This window comes from Zonotrichia albicollis, chromosome 1 (assembly GCF_047830755.1).
Source record: "Zonotrichia albicollis isolate bZonAlb1 chromosome 1, bZonAlb1.hap1, whole genome shotgun sequence".
Taxonomy (NCBI): Eukaryota; Metazoa; Chordata; class Aves; order Passeriformes; family Passerellidae; genus Zonotrichia; species Zonotrichia albicollis.
In genome coordinates, this window is record NC_133819.1 from 133,467,946 (window position 1) to 133,486,466 (window position 18,521).

At 44.5% G+C, this 18,521-nt stretch overlaps 2 protein-coding genes across 3 annotated transcripts in view; one reads left to right on the forward strand and one right to left on the reverse strand.

Moving 5' to 3' along the window:
- Nucleotides 1-14,023, forward strand: CCNE2 (cyclin E2). 2 transcript variants are annotated; one of them, XM_074554920.1, is made up of 12 exons: nucleotides 1-451; nucleotides 1,928-1,966; nucleotides 2,055-2,163; nucleotides 2,343-2,402; nucleotides 4,328-4,479; nucleotides 6,218-6,353; nucleotides 8,366-8,512; nucleotides 9,735-9,830; nucleotides 10,567-10,701; nucleotides 11,330-11,441; nucleotides 12,098-12,252; nucleotides 12,632-14,023. In XM_074554920.1, exons 2-12 carry the CDS (start codon nucleotides 1,953-1,955, stop codon nucleotides 12,731-12,733), a joined length of 1,218 nt encoding a protein of 405 aa, XP_074411021.1. In that variant the 5' UTR covers nucleotides 1-451; nucleotides 1,928-1,952; the 3' UTR covers nucleotides 12,734-14,023. The 2 variants fall into 2 exon arrangements, with proteins under 2 accessions (XP_074411021.1, XP_074411028.1); XM_074554927.1 differs by having other exon boundaries at nucleotides 2,346-2,402.
- Nucleotides 13,958-18,521, reverse strand: part of INTS8 (integrator complex subunit 8) — a 21,280-nt gene continuing 16,716 nt past the window's right edge. The window contains exons 19-27 of the mRNA XM_005479498.4: nucleotides 18,127-18,183; nucleotides 17,982-18,043; nucleotides 17,213-17,331; nucleotides 16,134-16,237; nucleotides 15,429-15,479; nucleotides 14,725-14,798; nucleotides 14,584-14,648; nucleotides 14,446-14,489; nucleotides 13,958-14,170 (exon numbers count right to left, since the gene is read on the reverse strand). Of these exons, the coding sequence (XP_005479555.1) occupies nucleotides 14,054-14,170; nucleotides 14,446-14,489; nucleotides 14,584-14,648; nucleotides 14,725-14,798; nucleotides 15,429-15,479; nucleotides 16,134-16,237; nucleotides 17,213-17,331; nucleotides 17,982-18,043; nucleotides 18,127-18,183 (693 nt within the window). The 3' untranslated portion in view covers nucleotides 13,958-14,053. The remainder of the gene's footprint in view (nucleotides 14,171-14,445; nucleotides 14,490-14,583; nucleotides 14,649-14,724; nucleotides 14,799-15,428; nucleotides 15,480-16,133; nucleotides 16,238-17,212; nucleotides 17,332-17,981; nucleotides 18,044-18,126; nucleotides 18,184-18,521) is intronic.

An 18,521-nucleotide genomic window follows, 5' to 3' on the forward strand; every position in this document is an offset into this window, starting at 1 on the left:
CCGGGGCGGGCGCGCTGAGCCCCGCTGGGCGCGCGGGGCCGCCGGCGGAGCTGTCGCTGTCTCGGCGGGCCCCGGGGCCCGATGGAGCGGACCGGAGCGGGGTGATGGTGCCGGCGGTGCCCCCCGCCAGCGGGGCAGGGCGGCGGAGAGGTGCCGGGGCAGCGGGCGGCGGCAGCGATGGCAGCGCTCCCCCCGGCGCTGCCTGCCGCTCTGCCGGCGGAGCCGGAGCAGCCGGGCCGTTCCGAGCCGTTCCGGGTCGTTCCGGGGGGCGCGGGGGTCGGCACGGCCCCACCGCACAGGGGCGGCGCTGGGGCGAGCGGGGCGCGGGCGGCGGACGGGCGGGGAAGCCGCCTGCCGCCCTCGCACATGCGCAGCGCGGGCCCGGCCGCGCTATATAGCGGGTTGGCGCCGGCGCCAGCTGAGCAGCGCGGCCCGGGCGGCAGCGGCGGAGGTGAGCGGGGTCCCGCCGGGGAGCATGGGGGCTGGCTGGGGGGTCATGATAATAATAATAGTAATAATAATGATGTTGTTGTTAATAATGATGATGTTAATGATGGCATCAGTGATGATGGTAGCGATGATAATGGGAGCGGTGGCCGTGTTGAGGATGGTGGTGATGATAGTAGTGGTGGTGGCGGTACCAACAGACAGGGTGCCGGTGGTGGGGGGGTGTGAAGGGGGCACTGGCAACGGTGACCGGGAGCGGTGAGGCGGGAGAGGTGGCCGGGAGCCGTGACCGGGAGCGGTGAGGCGGGCTGCCTGCCCGCCCGCCCAGGCAGCATTTTGGAGGGAGAGTTGCTGAGGAGAGCCTGGGGGGAGATGTCCCCAGGGGTGCCCCATCCGCAGGGAGCGGAGAGTAGCGATGGCCCGGACGGGCATCCCCGGAGGGAGCGGTGCGGTGGGCCGGGGTGCCGGCGGGATCCCGCCATCGGCTGCCCCCCGCCCCGGCGCGGAGAGCCCCGCGGGAGGCGGGCTGCCCGGTTTTGGAGGGAGCCCGGCGCGCTGGGGGCGGGGATGCCGGCCGAGCAGCTTGGCGGGCTGACCCCGACCGCCCGCCTGCGCCGCACCCCAGCGGGACCCGGCTCCCCACCCTGGCCCTTGGAGCGGGGTGCCTGTGGGGACATCCCCTCACAGCCCCGGTCCCTGCACGGGGGGTCCCGCCGAGGGGTGTCCCGGCGGGGGGTGGGTGTCCCCGCGTGTGAGGCGCCGTCCCGGCAGCCCCTTCCTTCCCCCTCAGGTTTTGGAGGGAGCCGCGCTCTCAGCCAGGCGGGAGCGCGGAGGGGGGGGCGGGGGAGCGGTCCTGCCCCTCCCGCGTCCCCTCAGCACCCTCGGGAGCGGGTGGGTGTCGGATGGGCCCTTCGGGAGGGGAAGGCGGGAGCCGGCGGTGTCCCCAGCCCAGCCTGACCCCGGCACAGGCCGCCGCCGCCTCCCCGCTCACTGGAAATTGGCGCGGAACCGGCGCGGCGGGAGCGCGGGCGGCGGCGCCCGGCCCATCGCGGCCCCGCCATCCCGGCAGGTGTGGGGGGCATCGCCCCTGAGGGAGCGGCAGCGTCCAAACAGTGTCTGTGTGGGTGCCTGGAGTGGAGGGTGCGGGGGACTAGAGGGGTCACAGCCCCAGGGACCCCTCCACATCCTCTTGTGTGGGAAATGTCCCTTTATAACTTCCCTGCCCCCACCCCCAGGCAGCCTGAGCTAAACTGCTGGCATACCTGGGCACCCTGCAGCAGGACATGGAGCTGCGTGTGCTTACATACCACAGTCATGCTCTGCTTGGGCATTCCTCAGGCCAGGGGAATACTTGTGCCCTTCTGTTTGAGCTGTGTGAACCATGCTGCTCTTTGTGATGAGTTCATGACACAAAGTAGGGAACTTGGTTCTAATTTTGTGAGGACGCACTAACTGACCTTGTCTTATTACTTTGATCCAGGTAGAGATCTCATAGCCCAGAGAAGATGTCAAGGCGCAGGTAAGCTGTTAGCATTGTACTAAGAGTATCTGTACTAATCTAACAACTGCTGCTCTCCTAACATCTCATGTCTTTTTACTCTTTGCAGTAGCCGTTTGCAGGCCAAACAGCAGCAGCCACTGTCCTGTCCAGAAGAGACTCCACAAGAACTGCAAGCACTAGATTATCTCCAGACCAGAAAAAGGAGAACAGCAGAGGTGAATAATTTGAGCATCTTGGAAAGTTGGATGATACTGAAAGCTCTCCAGTGCATTTGGATGGGACAGTCTTTACTTTGCCATGTTACAAAGTGCAAGGCAGGGGTAGCAAGAGATTTCCTGAGCTGTAGGAGGGTGTGCTGGTCACTGTCAGTGTATTGATGTGTCTTTCTTTTCAGCAGGAGATTAAGAAAAGAGAAGATGGAAAAATTGCAAAAAAACATCAATACGAAATTAAGGTAATTCAATTGTGAATACCATTTCAAATTAGGTAAGGGAGTCTGGTTTGTGTTGGTAGGTGTGAAATCACGCATTCCACACCAGAAAGTATTGAATAGGGGAAGTTTGTATTTTTAGATATTAGAAACTATGGGAGCTTAGCACCTTTTTATCTGTTTTACACGACTTGATTGCAGATAAAAGATCCTTCAATGTAAAAGCCACTGCAGAGTAAGATTAAGTGAAAAAAAGAAAATGACCCCTGATATTTCAGAACAATTCCATATGCAGAGCAGGTTAGGCCTAGAGGCAAGTCTAAACAAGATCACTGCCCTTGTTTTAACTTCAGGTGTGGTTTCATGGCCATTTAGTTGAGATTCATAACCATGCAGGCCATCTTTAGTTTCATATAACAGTTCTTTTGATTATTTAAATCAATTTAGGAATGTGTTTTCACTAACACAGTAAGCTCTTAAAACTGACAGGCCTTATGGTTTTCTGTTGTAAAGCAGACTAGTAAAATATTATAACTTTCTCTTGCGAATAATATTGTTTGTAATTACTCTGTTTGTAAAGTGAATGAGACTAACAGCTATGGTGAAGCAAAACTCTTCTGATTGTGAAGTTGTCTTTGTAAATCTTGAGTAGGGAGAAATGCTGCATAAGTATTTCAGCTGTACCTGGGGTGAAACTTAAGTGTTTCAACTTTGCTGAAAGGGGGAAATCCTGTGTCCCTGTCTCCCTGTCTCTTCTTCCTTGAAGGGCTGTGCAATCCATCTCCAGCCTTGCTGCATTCCTTGAACAAAGCAGTAGGCAGGTTCATCTTGCTAATTTGGCATTAGAAAATAAGTTAAAGTTCTGCCAGGTTAGTGAATTAAGTCAACCCAGCAGAGGGTCTGGCAAGCATTGGAGTGGAACTTGGGCAGTGAGGCTCACACGAGAGAAGGAGCAGTGGGACCTCCCTTTTCTGTTGGTTGTGTTCGTTAAGGTCAGTTCTGCTGGGGTATGTAACTTCACTCTTGGGGTACTTCAGTCTGGCTATAAATAGGTTTGGATATACTGAGGAATCCTGTGTAGCTTACCTTGCAAGTCAGCTGTATAGGAAAAGCTTCTGTGTTCAGGGACAAGTGTTGCCATTTTTTGTGACTGGGATTCCCTCTCAACTCCGCAGGGAATAATTTAGGTTGTGTGACACCATTTTGAAGGCTGTCAGCCATTACAGCATTGCATGTGCTCCAGGGATTTGATACCCCCTTACTCTTTGGTTACTTACAACCAAATAAGCATTAGTGAAACAAGTTACAGTTAACCAAAGTAATCTAGAATTCCTTCTCTAAGACTTTCAGCAGGAATACCTTTGCAGTCTTCTCATTTGGAGTCACTGCATCCCATATTTGGCATTGGCAAGCTGAGAGAGAGTTCACAGCTGCTGCTTGCTCAGTGGGTATCTAGCTCTGGAGCTGAGATGGGTGGCTCCTCTCTGGAGCACTAAACTGGAAGATAACAAGTTGCTGAATTTCCACTGAGAGACAGTAAAACCTCCACCCCCTCCTTTCTTTTCCTCTGAATAGATAAGTAGATTGGACTAGTAACCTAATGTCCTGTGTTTTAGTAGCAATTAATATCTTTGCCTTTTGTACTGTAACTGAGCTTTCCAAGCAATGGATAGGCTACTTGTGGGTTCATAAACTAAAGATGGTCATCTTCCTCAAAGCTGAGTTCCCAAATGCATCCAATTTATTTATATATGTTCCATCTTGGCTGATGGAAGGTTTTGTTGGCATTTAATTTTCTTCTTTCTTGGTTTCAGTACTTGAATCAATGCTGAGATCTAGAAAGACCAATGTACATTACATATATTGTTGCTGTTACTGTAATCTACTTATTGCCTTTCTTGCTCTCATAGTAAACACAGCATTTAAAAGACACCTTGTTTATTTTGCAGAGTTGTTGGCCCCCCACAATAACAGGAGGTATCTCACCTTGCATAATTATTGAAACACCTCACAAAGAATCAGTAACCACTGACTTCTCAAGATTCAAAAAATACAGATTCAGGAACCTCTTCATAAATCCATCTCCTTTGCCAGAACTCAAGTAAGTTTAACAGAGGCAGTAATTGTTAATGTGTGAACTACTCTAATAAAATCTTGTTATATGTGCTTATGTAATACATACCTCTACTTGTCTCCTCATCTCACAAAAGATTTTATGTACAAGCAAAAGAGAGAAATTCTTGAGTTTGGTTGTTTGAATATTTTTTTCCTGATCTTATAAACACACCAGACAGTTTTCACATTTCAGAGCTGTCCTTTTATAACTTTACAGTGGACACTCTAAGGGTTAAGGCACTCTAAAGGTTGAGGGTTAAACTAAACTTCTTTCAGTGCTATTGGAACTGTGGCTAAAAAATATTTAACCAAATTTGCTTAAAGAACTTAAAGTGTTCAAATAAACTTGTGGCAATATCACTGTGCAGGTAGCCTGCTGGTGCAGTGCAATGTGCTCGGTGCAGTCCCAGTTCAGACAGTTGCCCTTCTGCAGAGAGATAGCTTTGATCAGGCTGTGCTAGAGAAATACCCAGCTGCTGTTTGTATCAGCCTGGGCTTTGATGAGAGAGGTAGTAAATTTACTGCAATGTGTTGAGGAAAACTTCTGCCAGGGTCAATGAGAAGAGAAGCAGAACAGGTAGCATTACTTTGAGAACCTTTCTATAGATATACCTTGGTGTTTTTTTGTGCTGGCCCAAACTGGATCAGAACTTCAAGATGCTGCCAGGTGATGCTTTACCGCAAAGACCTGTTCAGATACAGAGTTCCATGCAAGGTGCTTAATCCTGTTGTTGACAGGCATCTGGTGAAGCTGAACTCCATCCTTTCTGATTAGCTGAATTAGAGGATAATTTACTTCTCCTGCCTTCTCCATCCTTTCCTAACTGCTGTAAGAAGATCATAATTCATTTCTCAATGCCTGCCTGCTTAAATGGGAAGAGTTATGTATTAAACAAGCAAATATCTCCCCAGCTTCTAACTTTTGAGGGCAACACAATGAAACTGACCTGGGTTAAAATTTGTAGGCAATACCAGTGATCAGCTCTGTCTCCCCTTCTGCCTCTCTCCCCTTCTGAGGAAAGGTAAATAACTCCAAAAATTTCAGTAGGAAATCATGATTTCATTGGTTAACATGCTTTTCCTCTTAGTACCTGCAGGATGAGAAGAGCATCTAAGAAAAAGCCCATATGGATTGATAGTAACAATTACAAATAAAACCATATTGATATATATAAGGCATCATCTTCCCAAACAGACTGGAGCACTAATAATTTATAAGTTAACAATAAAGAAGAACATATTTTTTTCTCTAAATGGCTTGCTTCTGAGCTGTGAAGTAAGCTAGGAAATGAAGGGATGAATGAGTGAGTTTTAAACACTATCTCTAGTTTTTCTCAAGCTAAGCTTATGTATGCTTTATGTTTCCTGAGGAGGAGTATATTGTTCTTTTTTAGGGGGAGGGTTTAGTTTTATCTTGCTCTCTGAACAGCCACCAAAGTAGGCAAAATAGGGAACTCTAGTTGCACATGCAGCTTTGAGAGGCACATGTTCAGTTTTAGTGCCTGTTCTGTAGAACTGGGCTTGTTGGTGATCTTGCCGAGCTGCTGTTGTGGTGATGTAAAATGTTCCAAATGTTCCTGCAGTTTTCCAGTTGCCATAAGGATCTTATAGTATGGAATTTTTCTTTTTGAATGTCTGTAAATAATAAATAATGTGTTTGTTTGTTTTTTTTTTTTTTAATTGTGCATATACTTACTAATGCTTTGTGTAACTTTATTCCATAGCTGGGGCAATTCCAAAGATGTCTGGCTCAACATCCTGACGAAGGAAAACAGATATGCTCACTGCAAACACTTCACATCACTACATTCTAGTTTGCAACCTCACATGAGATCCATACTGCTAGACTGGCTCCTAGAGGTGTGTATCTTTAGTTACTTTATCATGTGTTATGCCCGTGAAGTAGGCAGGTAAAAGCACAGCTTTTACATAAAGATCTCATAGTAACATGTGCAGTTGTAAAAAATGGCCAAACTGTTTTGCAGCAGAACAAATGACTGCTTTTGATGCCCTTGGTGAGCTACACCTGGGCCTTCCCAGGCAGGAGGTAGTGAACTTCCTCTCCCCCCAGGACAGTAAGCAGCAGTATTTTAACTTTTGCTCATGGCACCCTGCATCCTGCAAGAGAGAGAAATCTGGTTTTGAGACACTTGTATTGAAATTATGGATCTCTATCTTATGGGGTAGCCTGTATCTAAGCTGTGAGAAAACTGCATCTGTTGAGGATTTATGACCTGACCATATCAAGAGCTCTTGAGTGTCAGCCCATGATGTTATTTTCTGATTTCATAGCAAATTTTCAATTTTATCATAAGGAGAGCAGAATATGTCAATGGCTGACAGTTAAAGGTTCTTGATACAGACAGCTTCTTATGTGAAAAGGTTACAAATATATTAGCAAGGAATTGCAAGAAAAATGAAAGCTTTTTTTAATACACTCTGAATAAAACTATTCCAGTTGTATGCTTCACTAGTTCCTCTAATGTGGAATTTACATGTCACCATTAAATTAATTTGTTGCTTTTTTTTAAATCTTGAACTAAGAAATCATCCAACTTCCAAACAATCATCGGGGGCATTGCTTTTGTCCAGCTCAGTGGTTCTATATGCCACAGCAGATTTAAATCCCAGCAACTTTGAGACCTCTTCAGTAGTTCCTAACAGTCTTCTGTAACATTATAACAGATGCTGCTTAACATGGCCAAGTGTTATTATGTTGGGAAATTACACTTCTATAGAAATTCTGCCATTTATTTATGGGCAGGCTGGTCTATGCAGTTTTAGCTCTGAATCTTCTTTAGAGCAGTCATTAATAGTATCAGAGTAATGCATCGTTTATCAAGTTTAAAAGTGGGGCTTTGCTATTTCTGCCAATCAGTTGCATTTTTGGTGTCAGGAAGGGCTTTAATTTGCAAATGAGCTTCCAACCTTATCTTGAGAAATAGCTTGTAGTAGCGAGATTATATTCTGATGTTGTATCCAAGTAAAATAATGAAGTGGCTGGGATCTATTTCTTGGATGTTCTTTTCTGCTCTTGTTCTTTACTGCAAGTACATTGTAAGTAATTAATAGATATCTAACTGCTTTCTAGTTGTGAAAGGGGGATGGAGTTGCAGGAGAGCTGGATATGTGGTAGCCCCTCCCAGTTCAATTAGCGATTAGATGAAAAGTAGGGCTCTCCCTAAGATCTCCAGGTCTGGGCACTCTCCTTTCTTTTTTTGTTGAACTGGCATTTGAAACACTTTGATACAATGCGAGTATTAAAAGTTCTCCCTGCCAGGGAAACCAGCAAAGGGATGGAGCAGATGGCGGCTCCTGCAGTTTTGTTCCTGCTTAGTGAGGCTGCTGGTGTGCCTGAGGGGCTGCAGGCAGTGCTCCTGGCCTGCCAGCACAGCCCACTCCAGCAGCAACTTCCAGGCTCCTTTGCTGTAGAGCCCAAGATTGTGATTTTTTTAGTGGCTCTGCCCTGGGACAGACCTACTGGGAATTCAGCAGGGATTTGACTTCAGCTTGAGGCTTGAGAGTATTCTTAATCAAGATAATTAATGTGTGTGTGTGTAGGTGTTGCTGTTTTGTTGGGGTTTTTTCCTCCCCGGGCTTTCTTCTTCCAGTGGAAAAATGGTTGCTATTTAATTTGGAAAAAATATTTCTTGAAAGTCTTTTAGTACCTCATAGGCAATTCACATTTAGGTGGGAGCATGGGAAATACCTTTTCCAATCCCATGCTAACCACTGCATCACACCATACCTTGGTATGTGAAGCTTTGTGTGTACAAAAGATGAACCTGCATTTTGCTGTAAAAGCTTGAATACTCCTGTGTGTGTACACAGAGTTTTATAACAGAACTTTTGGGTTTTTTCCCCTGTTGTAGGTGTGTGAGGTGTATGCACTCCACCGGGAAACCTTCTACCTAGCTCAAGACTTCTTTGATAGATTCATGTTGACACAAAAGAACATTAACAAGAGCATGCTTCAGCTCATAGGAATTACCTCATTATTTATTGCCTCCAAACTTGAGGTAAGAAGCTCTGTTACAGGGAGGAGGATCTTGAATTTGGAGTAACTAAAAAGACAGTTATAACAATTATTTCATGTCTGAATCTTTTGAACTTGATGCTGTATGTACAACACTGAAGGTCAGAAGGGGAGATTTTTCTCTTCCTTCAGTTGTGCATTTGTCAGTCTCTCAGAGAGTAGTTTTTGTCCTCCCTTTCTCCAGCAGTGGGGAAGAGACCACATAAGCTTAAAAGGCATGCAAATGTGCTAGAAGTAGTTTTGTTTTGTCTAGTCTTTTTCCAGACATACTGCAGTTGGCAGACAATCTCAGGAATGGGTGTGGGACTTGAACAAAACCAAGCCTAGGTCTCAAACTGCCTGTACATCAGGCTGATGCCCTTACAACATCCTCCATTTAGTGGAGTGTGAGTCCTGAGTGCAGTGATGGTGATACCTCACATTGTGTGCTGCATCCATGGGCCAAGAGCTTTTGGGTGATGCATTGTGGGCTAGACTGACAGGAGAACTTGGGTTTGTTATCTTGGAACCCCCAGATCTCACTGTGGTTCCCAAAGCAAGGTTGCACATATGAGCAGTCATTCCTGTCCTAAGGAATCTCGTGGGGCCATGGTGGTCACAGAGCCAGCTGGTAGGGAAGCACTTTTGCTGGCAAGCTCTCTTCTACTTACCAAACTATGCTTGGCCCCAGCAGGCATGACTGGCTTAGCAAATTTCCTTGACCATCTCTGCACCATGGATTTTGACAGTTGCAGTAGCTGGTTGTGGGATTTTCTCTCTTCTTTTTTTTAGCTTTTCTCTTTGTTTTTTTTTAATTTTTTTAATTTATGCAATTACATCAGCACTGACAATGCAGGTAATCTGTACCAGTCAGCCATCTGTAGGAGAATTGGGATGATGTATGTTTCTACAGCATTGAAATGGCTGAGTAGAAAGATCTAAAAATGAAAGGGTGTTCTGATTTGCTTGGTCAGCATTTATTTCCCCAGAAGCTCAAAGGGTTGCAATAATCCATTGCATTGTACAACAGATACTAAAACCCAAGTAGGTTATGTGTCATCTCCTTATCCTGTACGTTTCATGTCAGTTCATATAATGAAAAAAACACTGTTATAGCATAAGAAAAGTTAAAATGTCAATGTGGACAGAAAAGTATTTCCCAGTATCTTCTCAACCTTTCTCAGAACTGTAAGATACACTCATCTTCATTTTTCCTCCCTTTAAAGGAAATCTACGCTCCTAAAATACAGGAATTTGCTTACGTCACTGATGGTGCTTGCAGTGAGGAAGATATTGTAAGAATGGAACTTATTATGTTAAAGGTAATAATTTGCTGTGTTTGTAAATGCTGAGTGAAAGACCCTCCAGCTGAGCCTTCTGTTTTAATGTCACTTACTTGCTTAAGAAAAGGAACCTGTCCCTGTTTGTGCACAATAGTGGAGCCTTTGTTGTGTGTGTGTGGACCTCAGACACCCTAGCTGGGATGCAATCCCTGACTGGTAGAAAAGGGCAGGTTTCTCATGCTTGTGTGAATTTAAAAGCTCTCAACAGTGCAGGCAGCCACAGGCAGGCTGGAAAGCTGTCACTGTCATGTACTGCACTTGCCAACATCCCCTGCTGTCCAGGAACAGGGGCTGCTGGGGAGACAGGCAAAAGCTTCGCTCTGCTTGGTGCTCCTCGTGTTGGAAAGGATCTATCTTTACCAGCACAGGACTCTATACATTTATTCTTCCTTAATAGATATGAGCTGCAGGTTCACACAGCTAGCCCAAAAGCTTGAGGAAATAATATTAATTTCCCAGCTTCTGAATGAAGAAGACATATAAAATCCAGCTGCACAGGTGAAAGGATACAGATTTGTGCTGATCCTAATACAGCCTTTTCAAAAAGCCGTAAGAATGCAACTCAAAAAGAATACTTATACTTGAAACTGTAAATATTTTTTGGTGTCTTTTAAGGATATGTGCAATAATCTCAGGAGAGGCATAGGAGGAAATCAGAGCACTAAACTGTCCTTGAGTGGTTTATGGCACTTAACTGTTTGTTAAATATTTGCAGGCTTTAAAATGGGAACTCTGTCCAGTGACAATTGTCTCTTGGCTGAACCTCTATCTTCAAGTGGATGCTCTGAAGGATGTTCCAAAAGTACTGCTACCTCAGTATTCTCAGGAAAAATTCATTCAAATAGCCCAGGTAAGTAGTAAAAGGTTGGAAAATGGTTCCTGGGGCAGTGACAAGTGCTACTGAACGTTGCACCCTGAAAGCCACTTCGTCCTAAGTGTTCCCTTGTTTCCCCCTCACCTGTTACTTTGTTAAGGAGCGTGCAAGTTTGACTCCACCAAAGAAATTCAGTTTTGGGGACAACTACCCCTGTGTTTCTCATCTCCCTGCTTTCACATACTTTAAGACTTTTCTGTGTGCTGGAAAAATAAAAAATCCATTTTATTTCTTTAATCACTCCAGCATTCTGTAAACAGTAGTGACAGCTCTGAGAGGAAGGTGGATCATTTCGGGCTCGAGGCTGTTTTTTAACTGCCCTTAACAGCGTGTCTGTGTAATTGCCAAGACAGCAGCCTGGGGAGTGTTTTGACTATTTTGGAAGAGCTGTGGTTCTGTTGGTATGGGCATGTGTTGTGCAGAGCCTCAGAGAGGTAGCTCAGTGGTGTAAATACTGCACTAGGTAGTATTTAAATTTAAGACACCTTCCTTGAGCTCAGCCCTGTTCTGGCTGTAGGAGGACTGCTGTGTGCACAGTCCTCTCTGAGAAAGGATCGTGCCAAAGCATCAGCTTGTTAACATTTGTTACTCTTCATGTCCTCAGCTTTTAGACCTGTGTATTCTGGATGTGAATTCTTTGGACTTCCAGTACAGAACACTAGCTGCTGCAGCACTCTGCCACTATACCTCAATTGAAATAGTTAAGAAAGCTTCAGGTAAGATGCCTCTGCAGAGCTTGGCCTTGTGGGGCAGGGAATTCCGGGAGATGTCACAGACCCAAATTTGCTTAAGATGGTATTGGCTTACCAAGCTGCAAAGACCAAAACCTACATGGACACTAATATTTGTTCTGTGTGCTTCTTTTCCTTCTAATTTCACTTCCTACCACTATTTCAGATGTTACAAAGACTCAGAAGGAGGAAACCCCCCCCAGCAGTGCAGCTTTTGCTAAGGAATTGAAACATTTATTGTTCTTTGCTTTTGGGCTAATGTTTGCTCAATGGCTTCCAAGTGTTTGGGGAATCATTAGCTATATATTTAGCCACTTCTTCTCCTGAAATGTAGTTTTCAAGTAGTCGTGCATGTCTGTCAGCAACACCCAGTGTGTTTTTATAGCATGACCCTCAATCTGTGTTCAAGCCATGTCACTTCAGCCTCCCCTGGAAAGCAACAACCCTTGTGACCTCCATTCACCCCTCCAGCCACCACCCTTTTAAGTAAAAGCATAAGGAAATGTTGGCTGTTTCTGGGAGGATGTTTCTGAATTTTTATCTGCAGTATTATTTATTGTGTTTTTTAACTCATGGCCATATGGGAACACTGTGCTACTCCCTCATGATTTCTAAAGATATCCTGGTGTTCTACCTTTCAGGCTTAGATTGGGACAGCATTTCAGAGTGTGTACAATGGATGGTTCCTTTTGTCAATGTGGCAAAAAAGGTCCCTGTGAAGCTGAAGAACTTCAAGAAGGTTGCAGCGGAAGATCGACACAATATCCAGACCCACACAAATTATCTGGACATGCTGGTAAGTGGTTTGTGGATGTGCAGTTTGGGCAGCTGAGAGTTCATTACACATCCCTTGTCCCAAGGCAGCTTTTGAGTGGCCAAAGCACCTCCTTGCTGACACCTGGCCTGGCTCACCTCAGTGAGGGAGTGCCCACCACCAGTGCTGCTATAAACAACACTTGCTTTACCCTAACACTCCCAGCACACACCTGCATTACCAGTACAGGGGAGCTGTTTGTGACGTTGTTATGCGATGTCACTTTGGTTTTCTCAGTACCCTGACTCTAGAGCACTTGAATGGTGTGAGTGATGTGAGGAAGCACTGCTGCCTCTTCCTGCCACAAAAAAGGAGACCTTGTCACAGGTATTAATTGCTGTCTTCTTTACCCAATATGCAGGAAGAAGTGAACAGTGCAGTAGTGGCTACTGCGCCAGGGCAGTTATCACCTGTGTCAACAGGAGGAATAATAACCCCTCCCAAAAGCACAGAGAAGAAATGAAATAGTCAATTATCACAAATGGATTCAGAAACAGGACTTGGTGCTTCAGAACAAGACCACACTAAAGGTGACTCATGCTCTTTACTGCTATTAAAGACTTGGGCAGTAAAAGATACAGCAGATGGAAACAGAGACCAGCATCCTCCTACAAAAAGACTTGACAAAAAGAGCTCAGCTGAGCATTGCACCCTGCTACCACAAGAGCCTGGACCACTTTGGTCCATTCTGACAAGACTTAATGGTGAGAACTGAATTCTTAACTTATGACTTTCAAGAACATCCTTAAATAGGGCTGGGTGGAAAGATTTGTCCACTCAAGCTTATATATATAAATTAAAGCAAATTACTTGCTTTAATTTGGGTTAGATGAGCAGGAGAATATTGACAGCTTGTATGTATTACCTCTTCTTGACCCTTTTTCTTTTCCTGGGAAGGTCAGAGCTCACTTGTGTCAGTCAGTCAGTCAGTCCCCTCAGGTGCAGTATTACAGGGGCCCGTGGGTAAGCAGTTCACATCTCTGAAACCACTCTGTGTGTGCAGGACACTGCAGCCAGCCTTGTACCAAACCCCAGCTCCACAGGAGCCTGATGTATTTAACGCTCTTTAGGCCCGCCATGAACTTCAGTTTTAGTGCATCACTGACCTCAGGTAAGAGTACCAGCAAAGAACCTGCTGCTGCAGTAACCCGAACTGGAAGAAGTATAGTCCCCAGGCAGCCACTTGCACCAAGAAAGAAAAGCATGAGAACTGGAGAAGGTGTGGAGCAAAGGGGGCCGCAGGTACTCTGCAACCTCTCGCATCATAGGAACAGTATTTTAAACTGTGGAGCGAGCTGTATGTCAGCAGTGTTTATGAACAGCATTAACTACTGTGTTTTCCTCGGAATACTCACTACCTCTGAGTCACTTCTGTGATGAAGGGCAGTACTGGGACAGAAGGGTATCATTCCTCTTCCCTCTTTCGTGGTGCTCCAATCCGTGCTGCACACCCAGGGACAAGTGTTACATTACACTGAGCAGCCCACAAAGCTGCACTAGAGCATCAAGTGCCACCCACATCCACTTTACACTCACAACAACTTTGCAAACTTGAATTCATGTCTTCTCAAACAAGCCATTGTGGAACTAGCTGCAGTTGCTTCCAGCCTTCTGTACAGTTTGTAAAAATAAGGGGTTTATTGTAAGATTTCATCTATTTCTAAGAAGAAAGATACTAGACTGTAAATGTTGTACAAAAATTTAATTGAATTTTTAAAAATAATAAAGTTTTGAAAGATTTTTTTCACTTTTATACATTTTGTAATCATCTTTCAGCATTAGCCTAAAAGTAAAGTTTTGCCATTGCTTGAAGAAACTTCTTTTTCCTTCTCTGAGCAGCAAGCTGTAGGACTTCCTCAGGATTGCTGGCATTCAGCTCTGTCTGGCCAATGGCTTTTATCTTGAAACAAAAGAGGAGACACAACCACCATGAGGCCTTCCAGTGGAGCTGTTTCATTTCAAGGCACTTTCAGCACTAGTTCCACGGGTGATTTATTTCTGTATTTATTTCCTGTATGCCCCATCACCCCACCCCTTCAGCCACAACTTGACATAAGCACCCAGATTCTAAAAGAATTGTGTGATGGAATTAACTGGAACAGAAACCACCTTTTCAGAAGTGATTTCAGGGGGGGGAAGACTCTAAAGAAGTCCCAGCACCCTGAGTTAACTCACTGCTATCTGCCGCTTGTCTGTCTCGCCTCTTTTGTGGTGGAGATCTGAGGATGAGTCAAGGAAAGTCACTGAGGTAGGTAATGGACTTTTTCTCAGCTGTCAACATCCAGCATGTGTGGTATTCCAGCAAAAGGATACATGTCAAGTATTCCAAAATAGTGACATCCCAGATGTATTCATAGTAAGAATCCATGGCATCGTGACTGAAAGACAAGGCAGGTTAACTGACAGAGTCACATACTGTGTTTAGGCATCTATAAACTCTGTTGTACCATTTACCTGTTCTGTTCCTGCAGTGCCTTAAAAGCAGTTTTATAGTCTACTTCTCTGAGGAACTGGCACAAAATAGCTACCTGTAAGGAAAGACTCAGTGATTCTAACAGCCTCAATTCCCCACAAACAAACCTTCCACACAATGCCTTGTTCATGCCACTCCTTTTCTAGACCTAATCTAGACCTTGTTACCAGGGCAAGCAAGTTCTGAGCACCTGAACACAGATCATTCTCACACAGCAGTGGCAACAGCTACAAGAAAAGGGGATTGACTCAGATCAGAAGGGAGTGACTTGGCTTCCAGGTTTCCAAGCGCATTTAAGAGCTTTAGAGCGCAGTACAAGTGCTGTTACTTCTTGGAGAATGGCTGACCCCATGGATCAGCAACAGAACCTGAGTTATGAAAAACAAGGCCAGGTTCCCAACACCACCCCATGGATACCTCCTCTCTTAAAAAAAAAAAAAAAGTATTATTATCAGAGAAAAGTAGAACAAAACACCCCCAGACTACTTCTACTTTTTACATTTCCAAATATATCTTATATTTACTAATTTTAGTCCTCTAACTGTCCTAGAAGCAAATATAACAAAGCCTACTCTACTGCAGATTGTATTTCCAAGGGAAGTTGAATTTAGTATTTTTTAAATTTATCCCCTATATAAATATTTATAAGCAAATGTTTAAGTTAATGCCATGTTTCACCTCTTACCTGGGTGTGACAATTGAGTAAAGAGCAACACTTGATCATTCTTTTTATCACCTACAGAAAGGTTTAAAACAGAACACGTTCTGAAATGCATGTTTTGGAACACAAACTGCAGTTTTTATTATTATTTTCATGGGACCATCTAAGTAGCTATCTACATTCTTCTGCCCCCTAGAAACTCTCAGGCTTCAGCACATCCCTATTTGTCACTATAGAGATTCCCAGTGCAGTAGGAGCCAGATGTTTTCAGCAGCTGGAGCTCAGGTGAGCACTGCTGCTGAGGCAGGGCTGCTGCACTGTCCTGAGCCCCTCTGGACCCAGCCCTGCCCAGCACCGTGTGGCTCTGCAGGGATGAGCTGGGGATGGTCACACCACACACTGATTGTGCTCTGGGCTTTTCCATTTGCTCTCCACACCCCTGGTGTCCCACAGTGCTTTCCCAGCACACAGCTCTGCAGGTTCTATGAACTAACAGAAAAGCCTTCTGTGATTCATTCAGCAAAGGAGAAGGCTCAGATTTCCTCTGGCTTTCAAGCAACAAGCCAAAAAAGAAAAGGACTGATGAGGACATCTGTTCCCAAATGCATCAAGATACAACACCGCACATGCTACAGGAAAGTGTGTGTGCTGGACACTTTTGTCTCTACACAGAATCAGGATGCTGTCTGAATCCAAAGAGAGATTTCTGCAAATCCCACTTTAGCTCACCTGGTCTGTGTACACATCTGGTGGCACCATCTTATTGAAGAAGTCTGAGCATACAGCTCCTGCCTGCAGGTAATAGTGAAGGGCTGCTGAATACTGATTAGTTGCTGCCAAGGGAAAAAAGCCAAATAAGGTCTCAAAAGTAAATACAGCAGTTATTTAATACTCAGATCAACTGTTTATAGAATTATTCAGATACATATCTCATAGCTGAATTCTACTTGTCCTCAGTGAGCTGAGCACACACAGGTAGTGAAGGAGTTGGTGTGAGTGAGAACAGCACCCTCATGGCTCAGCACTACTTCACTCCCAGGAAGCCCTTCCCGAGCTGCGGAGAAGGCAGCAGCCTCCAGGCTCTGTGGCAGGAGCAGAACAGAAATACAGCCCACTGCCACTGCTCCAACCACTGCTCCTTCAAACACCAGCTCTGAGGCTCCCTACATAAATGTCCTCCTTCTGGGATGCTGCTGCACTTTGTACAGGCAATAAACAGTGGAAAATAGGTTTATAACCCTGAATCACTCTCCCACATGTAACATGACAGCACTGAGCACCGGATAAAGACTCCTCCTCTTACCCCGAGAGTCATAAAGCTGTAGCTATTCCTCATTTACAAACCCTTCCTCATGCTTCCTCATTTACAAACCCTTGATACTTCCCTATATAAAATACAGATCCTCTCCACTCTGCTCATCTTGTGCTCCACTGAAGCTGATCTCCACATTTAAAAGCAACCACTGTTCACAAGTTTCCATTCACTTATAAAACACTTAAGTGCCATGGTTTTGCACAGTTACACCAGTCAAGGACCAACTGCACTAGAAGAGGGAAGTTAAGGGTAACTCAAAGTTTCCCTTCCCCTAAAAGCAAGTCTGCATGACCTATCAGAAGCTCAGGCTATCTGTGGGCTTAGACACCTTCCCAGACAAACCCACCTACACCACTGCATCTGAAGATTTGAACCTCATATATCACTTAAACTTCTTTTCATGAAAGGAAACACAAGGAGGGTTATGTCAAACAAATCTCAGAGCAGGAAGGTTCCTCTACACATGTTAAACACAGACATTGGTTTCACTTACCAAAATAAATATCTGCCTGAATAATTAACCAGAAGTGGTTGTTTGCATTGATAGTCAAGGCATAGCTGACCAGCTCTTTTACTGTAATAGCCACGGCTTCAAAGTCCACTGATTGAAGACTGAAAGAAAAAAGAAAGAAAAATAATTCCTAACTTACTGCTTTGTTTTTTTAACCACTAACTTGATTTCACCTCTAGCTGAGGTCCAAAGCACCTTGCCCTAAGTGTGAAGCATAACTAACTCCAGAAAGGATTTCATGTTGACTAAGACTGCTGTTGTTACAATACAGTAAATCTGACTGAACAAATACAGCCTTCACAGGCTTGAACAAAATGCCAGAACTAAACCAGATTCTGAGATCCCACCCCACAGAGCCTCTAAATTTCAGTAGAGAAATAAAGTTCAATGGAGTCAGAATAAACCAATACATACCATTTGCTACTTCCTATTTTGGCTATTATTCAAACACATCTCAAAAATATTAGTGATTTCACAATGAAGTATTATATGGTTCAGATAAAGTGAACATATAGTTCAATAAAGCACACAGATTAAAAGGCATATCTTTTCTTCTCCTCTTTCTTGTTTCCCCTATCTCCATCAGGACCATCAAACTAGGACCAAAACTCTCCATGTCCTCAAACCAATGTTCCCAGAGACAGAATGGGGGCAGTGATGCCTTTACATGGAGAAACCACACTAACAGTAAGTGGGACCAAACCCATCACATACAGTATTTTGAAAAACATGTTCTTAATCATTATCTTACTTGGGGATGGATGAGGGCCAGATAGAAATGTGTTCTGCTGCAATATCATTCACAATGTCTTCCTAAGAGAAAAAAGATGGTGTGAGAAATCAGAACAAGAAACATTTCAAGAAAACCAAGAAAGACTTTGATGATATATACTAACCCGAACGTTATGAAGTTTGACAAACAGGGACAATATTGTAGTTAGAACCAATGGTTCCTGTAGGGAAAAGAAAATATTCCCATGAACCGACAAAACTCCACTTTTTTCCCTAAGCTTCAAAACTATGTAAGAAGTCAAGCAATAATTATAGTTTCCTATTGAAATAGGGCAATATTTTGTTAAGAGATCTGCAACACAAGGATACTGCAAGAACATTTCTGTAGGAAGTTTTTAACTACTTCAGATTTTCCTGAATAACTCCTTGGATATAAACTTTACTTTTGTTTTACACATCTCTTTACGTTGTTTCTGTGATTACTACCTAACCTTAAACTTAAGCTAGGTTCACTACAACTCTCTATGCATTTACAAACCCAGAAGCTATAAACAATTTC